Raw genomic sequence first — 15,003 nt, forward strand, 5'->3', positions numbered from 1 at the left:
CATTTACTTTGAATATGCTTTTCCTTTGAAGGAAAGCTTTTGTTTTTCAGGTTATAGTTCAGACCTTGATTACCATCATTCTGTGGTCCACCTTATACATTATTTATGGCAGATGTTAAATTTCTTGCTGTTTTTCCCTTGCTTCCTGAGAGATTTTAATATTCCTCTGCTAGACATTTGTTGAGATTTCTTTTGGTAAAACATGAACAGATTTTAATGTTAGCTTAAGAAAACCATAAATAAAACAAGATACTTAACAACAACAAGAGCAACAAAATCCATGCAATACATTTTTCAGAATCAGATATACGAGAATACCTCAGACTTGTGTAGTTTCTGTTATGTCTGCAGCCGGAATTGCGGGGAGTACAAAAATGAATGTCAGAGATGAGAGCCTGCCAGTCAGAGTCCCAGTATTTCACAGACACAGACATTAGTAATTCTAAACCAAGCTAGATGTTTGTCATTGGTATAGGCCACTATGATCCAAATTCTATGGGAAAAGCATAGAGGGGAGGAGAAATTATTTCTAACCAGGGACTTCGAGAGGTTTCTTTGGGAGAATGGGTAGGAATTTTAATGGTCTTGAGCACTGTGTTGGGCTTCAAGAGACAGCGTTGAGGAAAGAGGAATTTGAGCAAGGGCTCTAAATGAAGACAGTGCAAGGTATGTTTGGAGAAGGGTGAGCAGAACAGTTTGGCTAGAGTATGAGGATTGTGAAATAAATAGTGGAAAAAGGGGCTCAAAGCAGTTTGAGCATTTGTGGAGGGCTTTGAGTGGCAAGCTGAGAAATCTGGATTTTAGCATATTTTATTTTTGCATTAAATTTCAGTAATACAGCAGTAATTAGTCCATTTACAATGCTGTGAAATATTTGACAGAAATCAGAGAAGATGCTCCATATGATCTCACTTAGAAAATTCTTTCAGTAGCTTAGAATAGAACTGATTAAAACTTCAGCTGCCCTGAAGTAAACATTTATTCAGCATATGCTGTTGGCTGAACACTGCATTGGCACTTGGAAAGAGAAGGTATAGAGCATCAGTTAATGATACAGCTGTAGAGACAGAACACGCATGAAACTGAAGAACATTCATAAAGCAGCAATATATTTGTTACTTTAGAATCTCTTTTACTTCAGTTTCCCTCCCAGGGCCAGTGCTAGCATAAATGTATTAGGTGCATTCATATCTGAGGCAAAAGGTTAGGAAGCTATTGGAGAGGCATTTTTGCCTTGCTGTTTGAAAATGTTATAGACCTCAGGTGACAGTAATTGGGATAATCCTTGCCACCATCCAGACTGGCAGTGTGTTTAGAATAGCCCCGGTGTAGATAGGAGTCATCACGTAAACCATTTCAAGGCCATGCACGATGTCTTTAGTTCATGGGATCTCTAGTTCTCAAAGGCAAATGAGTGTTTCATAACCACCACAACAAAATCTCACTAACTCTTTAAAGTTAGTTAATAGGAAATGCTTTTCGTAATTATCACAATGGGGTAGGTGATTTCATGAATTTGTCTTCTTACTTAGAAGATTAATATTCCCTTATAATCTCTATAAACCTATTAACCTGCTTTTTTTGTTATCTTTCTGATCTTTATTAAGATAGCAATATTATATCCACACTATCCTAATTGTGCGTAGTAATTTCTCACAAGTTTATGAGGGACTTGTAGCCTTAAAATGTTTCACAGTCCTGTCATGGAGAACTCAGTGAAGTAGAAGGAATTGCTCATTCTTCCCTCCACACCCTGGGCTCTCCCACCTCTGCAGCTTTGCTCAAGTTTTCCTTTTTGCCTGGAATGCTCTTCCTCGTTCTCCTTCCTTTTGACTGTCTCTGACCTGGTAACTTTAAAATGCAGTATGTTGCAGAGTAATTTCCTCATATTGATAGTTCATTTGCAATATATATATGTATATATATATATATTCTATTTTCATTTAGTTCTTAACGATTCTTTTCCTTAATGTCTTTTTTAAAAAATTGCCACTTAATGTTTAAGATATGATTACTTAGAATAATAGCTCCCCTTTCCTTCAGGGTTAATTAGTTGTTTCAAGTGCTTGTAGCTTTATGCATAATATAAAAAGCATAATATAAATGTGTTGTCATTGTTGTTATAATGGTAGTGATTACCACATCAATTAATACCATCTGTTTCATCCTTATTTTTTGTTATGTGGTTCTTAGGTTCAGAATTTAACATTACGCAGCCAGAAGTTGGGTGTATTATCTAGCTCACAAAATGGTCCGCCAAAAAGTACTAGTCAAACTCAGTCATTGACAATTTGTCATAACAAAACAACAGTGACCAGTTCTAAAATCAGCCAACGAGATCCTTCTCCAGAAAGTAATAAGAAAGGAGAAAGTCCAAGTCTGGAATCACGAAGCACAGCTGTCACCCGGACATCAAGTATTCACCAGTTAATAGCACCAGGTGGGATAAAGCTTTTGTTGAAAACAGTTGCATTATTCATTTTCTTAGCAGGCAGAGCAAAACAAAAGATGTCCATTACTTGAACGAGAATACTTTTAAAACATTTTAAAATGTGAATTTTATAAGTTAACAAAAGAACAGTAGTGTAGCTTGAAAAAAGAGAAATCAAAAGAGCCCAACAGCTAAAACAAATTATAATAATAAAATAGATCTTTTGGGTCAGTTGACATTTGATTAACATCTTCATCATGTGCTGGTCTGCTGTTATGTCGATAAAACCTTTTAGCTTTAAAATAATTTGCCTGTGGTTTGTTTAATGTGCTTTAGTGGAACAAAATTAAAAGCTTTTTAAAAAAAGCAAGTATGTATTTTTCTTTAACATTGTCATTAGTGGAAGGAATTTATCAGTTTCCAAAAATAAGGATTATGCATAATTATTTTCCTCACCATGTTGCTATTTTTCCATCTTTGATTTCATCTCTGAGAGGCAAATGTCAGGGAATCAACTAAGTCATTTTCATTTTCATCAGCCTTTGAATCCCATGTGTGCTCCCTCTGCCATCTACAGATAATGTTGCTTCATGGTTCTCATGCTGGAAATTCTGGGGCCGTGCAGACTGAGTTTCCTTACCGTGTCTTCTGTTCATCTCAGAATTTCTCAGTGTTGAGCTTTCTTCACTTCTAAAAGGATAAGGAATTATCTGCTTTCTTCTTTAAAGTTAGCACTATTTCCTTGTGTCATTGATTGCATCTTTTTTACTGACTCCTGACCTTCTTTCATAGTTATTATAGCATCTTTTGTCTCCCTCATGCTGGATCCTTTCTTTTGCTTCTTAAGCATACTTAGATCTCTCCTATTCTTAATATATCTACATATTGTTTTTGTTTGTTTGTTTGTTTTGTTTTTGTTTTTTTTGGTACGCGGGCCTCTCACTGTTGTGGCCTCTCCCATTGCGGAGCACAGGCTCCGGACGCGCAGGCTCAGCGGCCATGGCTCATGGGCCCAGCCGCTCTGCGGCATGTGGGATCCTCCCGGACCGGGGCACGAACCCGTGTCCCCTGCATCGGCAGGTGGACGCTCAACCACTGCGCCACCAGGGAAGCCCTCTACATATGTTTTTATACCAGTTTAACTATTGTTTATTGAATGTGTGTGTGTGTGTGTGTGTGTTTGTTTGTGTGTGACGCACTGGGCTAGATACCTCACATATGTTATATTAAAAAAAAAAATCTTCCTTTGATCCAGCCTCATCAGGTAAGCATCTTCTTTCTATCCTTTTATAATTATGCATTACTTTTTTTCTTTTTTTGCATTACTTTTTAAAGATTCATTTTACACTGCTGAAGGTTGCCTTTTCTCTTTTTATGTTTCTTCTGTGCCGATATTGCCAACATTCTCTGTATCACGCAATCTCAAGATCTTGGAATTGTTTGATTCCCCTAGTTAGAAATCTCTCCTTCTGAACTTGTATAGCATTTAAAAAGTATTTATTTATTTAATTGTCTGCACTGGGTCTTAGTTGCAGCATGCGGGGATCTTTTAGTGGCAGCATGTGGGATCTTTAGGTGCGGCATGTGAACTCTTGGTTGTGTCATGTGGGATCTAGTTCCCTGACCAGGGATCGAACCTGGGCCCCCTGCATTGGGAGTGCGGAGTCTTAACTGGACCACCAGGGAAGTCCCTTGTATAGCATTTTTATATTTCTTTGTGGTACTTTTTCTTTTATAGTTATTATATACTTATTGATCTTAGCTTTTCTACTAGACAGTAAGTAAGCTCTTTGAGGGTAGTGTCAGGTACTTTACATTTATTAAGTTTTTTAATCCTTTTTCAGATTAACCTTTTCATTCTTTTATCTTGACAGCACCAAGTTATGCCTTATATGTACTTATATCTATAATAGGTGGACAATAGTAAATATTTGTTGGATTAATAGTTGATTTTTTTTTTCCATTTGGATTTTGGAAGTTATAGCACAGTTTTTTCCATTTGTACTAACTAGGTATCACTGCTTAGAATTCTTCAATCTGAATCTTAGATAAGTGAAGGGTTTGTTAGAATGTATAAATAATAAATCCACTCATAGTATGGTTAGATGTGAATTCTTTTTTATAAACATCTGTGTGCAAGGTCCTGCTATCTATATGGCATGATAACAGGATTTTTGTACTGTATTGTCCAGAGTATTCTTAGCCTCAAACCAGCCTCTGGCCAGTGTTTTTCTTTGTTTTGTTTTCTGTTTGGCTGCGCTCCATGGCTTGTGGGATCTTAGTTACCCAACCAGAGGTTGAACCCGTGCCCTCGGCAGTGAAAGCGCAGAGTCCTAACCATTGGAACACCAGGGAATTCCCTGGCCAGTGTTGATGGAAGGAGTTAGTGTGGAGAGGCAGTGACCCACTGTGTGTGGAATGACTGCTCAGGGGACAATTTATATTGATTTCTATAGTTTTGATAGATTATAATGGAGGGTAGGTTAATTTCCTTTCAAAGAGAAAGGTAGGAACTCTTTCAGGGTTAGTTCAAGCAAAGAGATCTGCTTTTGGATTTTCATTCCCCCTGAACTCACAATATCTGGTTCTAAGTTAACACTTATTCTTCCCCTTTTCATTGATAGTGTGATAATATCTTTCTAGTTGCCTTCCTCTGATGGCCAATATTTTATGTAAGTATGGAGGAGACCAGTAAGCTAAAACCATCTAAGAGTAAGAGGGCCTTACACCATCCTGAGACTTCAGGACAATTGCAATTCCAGATTTAGAGCTTATGTGTATTAACCAAACTCCAGTTTTCTGTGGTGTTACTTTTTAGAAATAAAACCAAATAGAACACCCTAAGCCACATAAATTTTGCAGCTTCCAAACTTAAAAATTCAATTTTAACTTAAAAATGCAGTTATTCAAAGCAATTTGTATCTTCTGGCAAGGCAGCAGTTATAATTTTTCTACCCTTTTAGTTTTTCTGCTCTTGTTGGTATGGAGTTAATCTGAAGCTAAGATTTTTTTTTTTTTTTGAGATTCTTGAATTGGTAATTTGTCCTTTTCTTCAATTAGAAAAATGCTTGCTCCTGCAGGTCACTTTCAAGTATTAAAAAATCTGCTTGTATTCTAACATAGTATAGTCTAGTAATTATTATACTAGACATATAACAGACATGGTTATTATTTCCTTACATGTATTTCTAGGGTGCTAACATCATTTAGTTTTCTTCATCATTTCTTCTTGAGGGTGGAATTCCCACTTGATATTTATTAATCCTATTTTTAATATATAAAATAAAGGCAAACTTTAACCAAATGTCTGGAAATTATCATGAACTATATTAGAGCTCAGTCTTTAGAGCTTTTATGAAATAAGTTAGAAAAAATATGCATCTTTTTTTGCAGACATTAATCCAGTATGTAGTGAAAAGACTAATTAGTCTGCTTAGGCTATCATAAAAAAATACCGTGGCCTAGATAGCTTAAACCAGGGGTCCCCAACCCCCAGTCCACGGACCAGTAGCAGTCCTCGACCTGTTAGAAATCAGGCCACACAGCAGGAGGTGAGCGGCAGGCGAGTGAGTAGTGAAGCTTCATCTCCCGCTCCCCATTCCTCATTGCTCACATTACGGCCTGAACCACCATATCTGCCCCCCTCCCCGTTCCTGGAAAAATTGTCTTCCATGAAAGTGGTCCCTGGTGCCAAAATGGTTGGGGACCACTGGCTTAAACAACAGAAATTTATCTTCTCACAGTTCTGGAGGCTGGGAAGCTCAAGATCAAGAACTGGCAGTGTTTGGTTTTTGGTGAGCGCTCTCTTTCAGGCTTGCAGATGGCTGCCTTCTAGTGTGTCCTCATACAGTCTTTCATCTGAGTGCAAGAAGAGAGGATATTGAGTTCTCTTCTGTCTCATCCTGTTGGGTCAGGGCCTCACCCTTTTGACCTCATTTAACCATAATTACTTCCTTAGAGGCCCCCTTACCAAACACAGTCACATTAAGGGTTAGGGCTTCAACATGAATTTTGGGGGACACATACATTCAGACCATAATAGGAACCTAGACTCAGCTAAGACTGTGGATTCTTTTATACCCAGCGCTGCCTCTTAATAGCCAGGTGATTTTAGGCAAGTCACTTCACTACTGAAAGTTTTCTTCACTTGAAATATACTGGATTAGTATAGTACCCTGTGTACCTCATGGGGTTGTAGTAACTACTGAATGAAGTAATATATTTAATAATTTACAATAATATATTTAATTATTTGCAATAATAAAAGGTTCTGCTGCATATGTGAGAGATGATGCCAATCATTAATTCTCCAGTTATAAGGCCACCCTGACAATACTAAAGTGTTTATTAAAATCAGAGAAATTAACACACGTCATGATTCTCCAGAACACTAGGACTTTTCTTATATGGAAGTATTGTTTAAGATATCCTCAGTTATTCTGTAGTATATGTGCTTGTCAGTTGGACTTAATGGACTAATATAAAATATATAGACTCATTTTGATTTCTGATCAAACAAAAATTTTATTTAGGTGAAAGGATAACTATTACTGTATTGAATTACCAGCTCTAGAAGGCAAAGATTGCTTACTTGCTAGAGCAAAGAAAGACTTTTTATTCCCATGAATATAATCTCCATTGTACTTCAAGAATATGGTAAATTTTAATTATAACTTAAAAATTGAATTAAAGTGGGCCTTTGCTAAACCTCTATTTCCTTATCTGTAAAAGGGTACCTACTCAACAGGCATTTTGTGAGTACAAAGGAGAGAGATGTGAAAGCATCTTAAGCCCCTTGGTGGAAAGGTACTCTATAAAAGTCCAAGATTTTTTTGAATACTCTATAATAGTCTTTATCAACACATTTATAAAGTGCTGACATAAAATTTTCACTCTTAGTTTGAAATGCTAGTCTAGTTATGAAAATTACTTTGTTAGATGAAATTTTAGATCTAATTTCCATTTTGTTTTTAACAATTCGTGGGTATTTGTTGAACCTTCTAAATGCTTCTTTCTTGAGATGTTAATCAGATGTTAATTTCCTTAAAGAATCTCCAGAATTTCAAATAATAATGAACCAAATACAGAAAGGTTGAAAAAAAGTTGTTAGAATTTTTTATAAGGTCTCTGTCACAAATAATGGTTGAATGTAAAAATAGATACAAGGCATTACAGTCTGAGATTAAGAAAAAAGTTTTGCCTGTCTTCAGGTGTATTTTAAATGTGATAATGTTACATTATATTAATATTAAGTAATCTTCAGTTTATCTTCTAGTGAACCCAGTTTCCATTCTTATTTAGATAGAGAGGATTTCACCAGCATCTCCCTCTTTGTGAACATATGCACCAGTCAGTATGCAGAAGAGGCATAATGATGTGGAAACTACTTTCTACTTGATTTTGCTAATTCTTACATATATATTTCCTGTTATGAGTGGCTCCCTTGTGGAGAAAACTGGTATCATCACTTATAGATTACTGTAGGTTTCTTTTAGTGTATGTGGGAGAGAGAAGTAAAACAAGATCATTTGTCTAGACAGCATGGCTGATTGCGTCATTTTTTCTGCAAGCAAAACTATTGCTCTCCTGGATTTGGAATGGCCCCTGAAATTTCATTTCTTAGTTACTGTGATTATTTAACCATGCTGTAGGATTCACACATGTGTTTTGCTTAAGTGAATTAACTTTTTATACAAAATATTTTCCTGGGTCAAATAGTACCAACTATTCATCTCGGTTCAAATTGGGGAACTTATTTGGGAAGCTTGATAGGTAATTACATTGACTGTTAGTTGGAAGAATGGTTAGACATGGATTAGAAAGGATGAGACCTTTATTTTATGATTTTGAAGTTATCTTTATTTATATTACACTTGTTCAGTTACACTCCTCTTCTTCCCAGAGAAGGAATTCAAGTGGATAAACTTTGTTAAAAGTTAATGGAAATATTCTGGTGACATATAAAATTTAATAAGAATAAATCGTGTAGATTCAGATTTATGAATCAGTTGTTTTAGGCAGTTTTCTTTTGGAACTTATCACAGTACAGTTTGTTTTATGAAATTATGTAGTTTTCCAAGGAAAAGTTGTTTGTCATTACATTTTTGAGCCATTCTTGTTGGGAAGACTTGTAATAGATTTCTGATGATTATGACCTTCTGATGCGAAAACGTTCCTCATTTAGATTTATTTTAAAATTTATGTGATTACTTTTGAAATAAATACTAATTGTCATTTTTTTCTCTCACAGCTTCATATCCTCCAATTCAGCCTCATCCTCTAATAAAACATCAGCAGATTCCTCTTCATTCACCACCTCCCAAAGTTTCCCACCATCAGCTGATGCTACAGCAGCAGCAACAGCAAATTCAGCCAATCACACTTCAAAGTCCAACTCAAGACCCACCACCATCCCAGCACTGTTTACCACTCCAAAACCACGGCCTGCCTCCAGCTCCCAGTAGTGCCCAGTCACAGCATTGTTCCCCAATTCAGAGTCATCCCCCTCCTTTACCAGTGTCTCCTAGCCAGTCACAGTCAGCACAGCAGTCTGTAGTGGTGTCTCCTCCACCACCTCATTCACCAAGTCAGTCTCCTACTATAATTATTCATCCACAAGCACTTATTCAGCCACACCCACTTGTGTCATCAGCTCTCCAGCCAGGGTCAAACTTGCAGCAGTCCACTGCTAATCAGGTGCAACCTACAGCACAGCTGAATCTTCCATCCCATCTTCCACTTCCAGCTTCCCCTGTTGTACACATTGGCCCAGTTCAGCAGTCCACCTTGGTGTCCCCAGGTCAGCAGATTGTGTCTCCAGCATCACACCAGCAATATTCAACCCTGCAGTCCTCTCCAATCCCAATTGCAACCCCTCCGCAGATGTCGGCATCTCCTCCAGCTCAGATTCCACCACTGCCCTTGCAGTCTATGCAGTCTTTACAAGTGCAGCCTGAAATTCTGTCCCAGGGCCAGGTTTTGGTGCAGAATGCTTTGGTGTCAGAAGAGGAGCTTCCAGCTGCAGAAGCTTTGGTCCAGTTGCCATTTCAGACTCTTCCTCCTCCACAGACTGTTGCGGTAAACCTACAAGTACAACCACCAGCATCCGTTGATCCACCAGTGGTAAGCCCTTGGAAGCTCTTTGACTTTCTTGCCGACCTGAAAGTAAAAACAGTTTTCTCCCACGCTATGTTATATCATTAGATCTAAATGCCAATGAATTTAAAAGCTTGAAATTTCCATCTGTCAGTATCTGACATACATGCTGTATGGGCAAAAAAAAAAAAAAAAATACCTTTTGTTGTAGTATGGTTGCATGCTTGATAATTTGTAATGGTTATTAAAGTCCCTCGTTAATTTTATTACTATTTAAACAAATCCATCTGCTATCTTTACAGAGTTGATTTTTTTTCCCCAAGGGAATGCATTTGAACCAGTGTCATCTGCACAAAGTTTTTTCTCTTAAGGTGATTATCCTTCATAGATCCCTTCTGTTGGCTTGTATGTTCTTAAACGTATGGTTTATCTAGCTAACCTTTTTGGTTGTATGCATTCTGAAGTACTAGGCCTTTATGGGGCTTTTGCTTCAAGGTGGAGGTATGCTTGTATGATGTAATTTTTTGGTAAACTTGTATTTTGTAATTAAAACTTTGTAAAAACCAGTTATTCTAGGAAAGAATCCAACTTTGCAAAAACAACATTAACTGTAGGCCATCTTTTAGAATTATTAAACTGAGTTTTAAATTTCTACTAAGGGAGAATATGTACTTAAAATATTTCTCATTTAAAAAGCTAAGAAAATCTCAGCGGATGAGTTGAATACTGAGGATGAAAAAATCCACTGGGAGGAGTAAAAGTTTTGAGTAACTGAGATTGTGGTGAAATTTATCAAAATAAACCTCTAGAAATGGTACATACTGCCTACAGAGGAAAATTATCCTGAAAAATGTTTTTCTTTTAAACATTCTATAAAGGACTTTTAAATTTATAAAATAATTTATAATAAAAATTGAAATAAGGTCTCTAAATGTTAGAATGATCAAATTCATAATTAATTTATAACTGAGGAAAACAATATTCTCAAAAGAGGTTTTATTTTTTTATTTTTACTTTTTTTGAATTTTATTTTATTTATTTTTATACAGCGGGTTCTTATTAGTTATCTATTTTATACATATTAGTGTATACATGTCAATCTCAATCTCCCAGTTCATCCCACCACCACCACCCCCCCCCCAAAGGAGGTTTTATATCAAACCTCACTAAAGAGATTTTATCACTTAAAGGCTAGTAACCATAAACTCAGAAAGGAAAGGGGTTTCAAAGTCTGTTCCTTAATGGGAAACATTTTGGTGCTCAGGATGCAAATTTATAGATTCTTTATTCTTGTCATTCTGACTGATCTTAATAGGCATGAAGAGATTGAATTCCACTTCCTACTCACTTTTATTAAGAACAGAATTTGACAAAGACAACAATGGGCATCTAGAAATAAGTTTGTATTTCAATTATTATGTCTCTATATTTTCTTTTAATGTATTTTTGAAGAGTTTACAATGGATATTGTAATATAAAAACACAGGCTTAAAAATGTACAGTACCTTCAAAGAAATCAAATTTAATTTGAATTTATATTCTCACTTTCTAGTTCAATGAATTGGTTTCTAACAAGTAAAAAAATAAAATTTCTCTATATGCCTTATATTTTTCTAATTATTTTTGTTAGGGCAGACCTTGGAAGAACATGTTTGGGATAGAAATATCAAAAACATAACAACACTTGGATTAAAGTTAAAAATATCTAGGATCTTATTATTTTCTGCCCTCTATTAATTTTGGTTTTTTTAAAATTTATGTTACCTCATTTTTGGAATTGTTTTTTTCATGAGAAGAATAACTTTCTCTGCTATCACTGGTATGGTCATATTTGCTACAGATGTTTCCATGTTATTGTTCTTATCTTTTACCTTTCTTTGAGTACCATAGCCTATTTATTAAATTGCTGTATTTTTCTGTTATTACCTTTATCAAATCAATTTTTTTAACCATCCCATTTCTTCATGAATTACACATTCGTTCACAATTTTCTGGTTGTTTCAAATATTCAAGGGTAGAGAGATACTTCTAAGAGATGTGAAATTTTCAAAGATAAGTGAATTTTCAAAGTAACATCAGTATGCTTTTTTAAAAGATTTTTCATTGACATTTAGGTATGATAAGTAAGATATGGTAAGTGTAGATAATTTAGAACTAATAAATGTTTTCCACAGTTTATTTAGGGAAAGGAGACAGATGGGACTAATGTACTTTATTGAGGTAAGTTTGGCAGCCAGTGTTAGTTTTAGAATAGTCATAGTTATGAACTAAAGAGAAATTGTGATGTACAGTTTCCAAATGATCTTGTGAGCAAAACCTTCACTTCTTTGCTTTATTCAGTCTTTTAGTTGTCGCACTTAGATTTTTTTTATGCTGATGGTGCCAGATGTCTGTGACAGATTTGCTTTTGCCTACTTCTTTTATTCTTTAACTTACTTTGCCTTTACATGGGGGATGTGGAAGAAAGTATGTACAGTTAGGCTTACCTGTAAAGAACGAAAAATATTTTACAGTATTCTTTGTTGGATTATTTCAGAATATGTTATTTGTGTTTGCCTCTTTTAATCCTTTAAAACTCATTATATTTTAAAAATCAGAATACTATGCATGCTCATGCATGATCTTTGATTCCTTAAAAGGTACTGTAGTAGGTGTTTGAAAAACTTGTGACAGCATTAATATTAAAGAGAGAGTTTCAGCATTTTATGAAAAGATGATCTTTGGAAGAAAAGTAATATCTAATAAAGGAATGCTACATAGATACAGTTGAGCTGGTTGATACAACCATTACTTGCCTAATTACCTCTGAATCAACATCCCCACCACTCTGCCAAATTAAGGTAATCACTACTACAGCAGGTGCCCCTCACTAGAAGTTTTTTGTTTTTTGTTTTTCCTTTAACCCCCAGGACATTTTTTTGGATGACTTTCCCTGTATTGGACATTATCATCATTTAAAAAAAATTACCATGAACAGATACTAGCAGCTATCATTGTTGCGCTGTACAGTAATGAACGACTGCTTTCACTCCTGAGGATCCAGACATGAGGCAAGGACTCTCTCTTAGTGAAACAGGTTTCCAGATTCAGGGTTGTGAGCAAATAACTTTTAAAAATGTTGCCTACTTAGTAGCTGATTCGAATCACAGCTCTGGATATTATATTTGATATAAAATTATCAGTAACAAAGGGATTTTTTAATTTTAAAAAAAAGAAAGCTATTTTTTTCTTAATAGATTATCTTGAAAAATTAGGGGGTTTTTTTGTTTGTTTTGGTTTTCAAATTCTATTGCTGTTAGATATGCCTTTGTAGGTAAAACTTCAAGTCCTTTTTATCACACATTGTTTATGCTGGTTTCAGAAATATTGATTGTTTTTATATTTAATTTCAAATCAAACTTTTTCAATAGTTTGATTAAAAATATATACAATATTAGATCATTTAAAAGTTTTTTGTGAATGTTGAAGAAACATTTTTTGTTTTGATATTTATTAGAAATATTAGTTTGGGTAGGTTATCTTAAAAACTCACAACTTTTATAAATGTAAGTAATAAAACTTTGTACATATAAGAAGGGGGTAAATTGCTTTGTGGCTTTGTTTTTGGTGACCTGTCATCTTTCAAAAATAATGATTAAATAAAAAACAATGACAAAATAAATACCTATGTCAGTCTCTACAAGTGGACTTTGAAAATTCAGCCTTAAGTTTAATAAAAAATCAATAATAGGTTAGACGTTTTTAAAGTTCCTTCTCAGAGTACTTTTGAGTCCATGTTTTCTTCTTAAGTATTATCTTTACCATTGGATAACAAGGTAGCTAAATTAAAGATGTAACTTTCTTCTATAAGTATGGAACAATATTAAAGAACTAAAAGTAATATGTCAAATGGTTTAGGATGGGGGAGTCTGTGTGTTATTTCAAGGACAGATGTTTTCTGTTTAACTGATACTAGCTTATAAAAATTCATTAGATTGTTGAGTAGATCAGAAGATTAAACATGTAATCACATACCTTTTTTGTGGGTACTCAGACATTACTTTTCAAAATTTAATCTTTAATTCACATAAATATAATAAAGAAAAACCTGGGATGTAGTCCTTTAAACAGTGCATTTCCTTATATAATATGTGTCATTTTGGAGATTTACTTAACATGCTTGTGAAAAATATTAGTATCTATTTTGATTTATGACAGTGGAAGTTAACAGAAACTATAGTAAATTCCCCAAATAGTTGTTTGAGTGTATAAAATCAAAACATTTTAAAAAATTAACAAAATTAAAAATATGTCCTGACTTGACTATCACCTTTGGGAAACCTTAGTGATTTAGAGCCTAGGTACTGATCCACAGTTTGCTTTCAGTGAAATATCATCAAGTATCATGAATCGTCAAGGATTATGAAAAACTTCATTTGAATGATTTTAAAGTTTTCCTTTCAATCTGTCAAATAGTCATTTTGCCTTTTAATTTTTAAAACACTCGGAAGTTATTTTGTTCATTAAATTAAGAACACCTTATCAAATGTATTTTAGAAACATTTTTAGGCAGCGTGGTTTGTCGTTGCAGGTTTATCAAGTAGAAGATGTATGTGAAGAAGAAATGCCAGAGGAGTCAGAAGAATGTGTCCGAATGGATAGAACTCCACCACCACCCACATTGTCTCCAGCAGCTATAACTGTGGGGAGAGGAGAAGATTTGACTTCTGAGCATCCTTTGTTAGGTGAGAAAATGCCTGAATTTGGGGAAATTTTCTATTAGAGAAATGTTAGTAACGGAAAAAGGTTTTTTTCAATAGAGGTGGTATTAAACTAATTTGATGTGTAATTAATTGCTGCAAAACATAGATTAGAATTCAAGACTTTTTAAAAATTAATTAATTTATGGCCGCATTGGGTCTTCATTGCGGTGCACGGGCTTCCTCTAGTTGCAATGAGTGGGGGCTACTCTTCTTTGTGGTGCGCGGGCTTCTCATTGCGGTGGCTTCTCTTGTTGCAGAGCATGGGCTCTAGGCACTTAAGCTTCAGTAGTTGTGGCACGCAGGCTCAGTAGTTGTGGCTCGCAGGCTCTACAGCACAGGCTCAGTAGTTGTGGCACACAGGCTTAGTTGCTCCGCGGCATGTGGGATCTTCCTGGACCAGGGCTCGAACCCATGTCCCCTGCATTGGCAGGCAGATTCTTAACCACTGCGCCACCAGGGAAGTCCCAAGATTTTTTTTTTTTGATGAGGAATAATTAGAACAGTTGTTGAGGAACTACCCAAATCAAAAACGTATTTCAGCCTTTGAATTTCTAGTAGTTTGTACAGATGTGTTTCATATGACCATTCAGATTTATGTGTCAAGCTATTTCTAGCTTAAAAACTAGAATAAATCAAAGTTCTATCAGAAGATTTCAATTATACTTTCCAAAAATCACAAAACATGGGCTTCCCTGGTGGCGCAGTGGTTGAGAGTCTACCTGCCGATGCAGGGGA

General features: G+C 35.4%; 1 protein-coding gene across 1 annotated transcript in view; it reads left to right on the forward strand.

Moving 5' to 3' along the window:
* The window catches only part of PHC3 (polyhomeotic homolog 3), an 81,275-nt gene that overhangs the window by 30,551 nt on the left and 35,721 nt on the right, over window positions 1-15,003 (forward strand). Inside the window, exons 7-9 of the mRNA XM_082840068.1 lie at window positions 2,194-2,440; window positions 8,682-9,553; window positions 14,097-14,250. Of these exons, the coding sequence (XP_082696194.1) occupies window positions 2,194-2,440; window positions 8,682-9,553; window positions 14,097-14,250 (1,273 nt within the window). The remainder of the gene's footprint in view (window positions 1-2,193; window positions 2,441-8,681; window positions 9,554-14,096; window positions 14,251-15,003) is intronic.

This window comes from Leucopleurus acutus, assembly GCF_964270905.1.
Source record: "Leucopleurus acutus genome assembly, chromosome: 5".
Classification (NCBI taxonomy): Eukaryota; Metazoa; Chordata; class Mammalia; order Artiodactyla; family Delphinidae; genus Leucopleurus; species Leucopleurus acutus.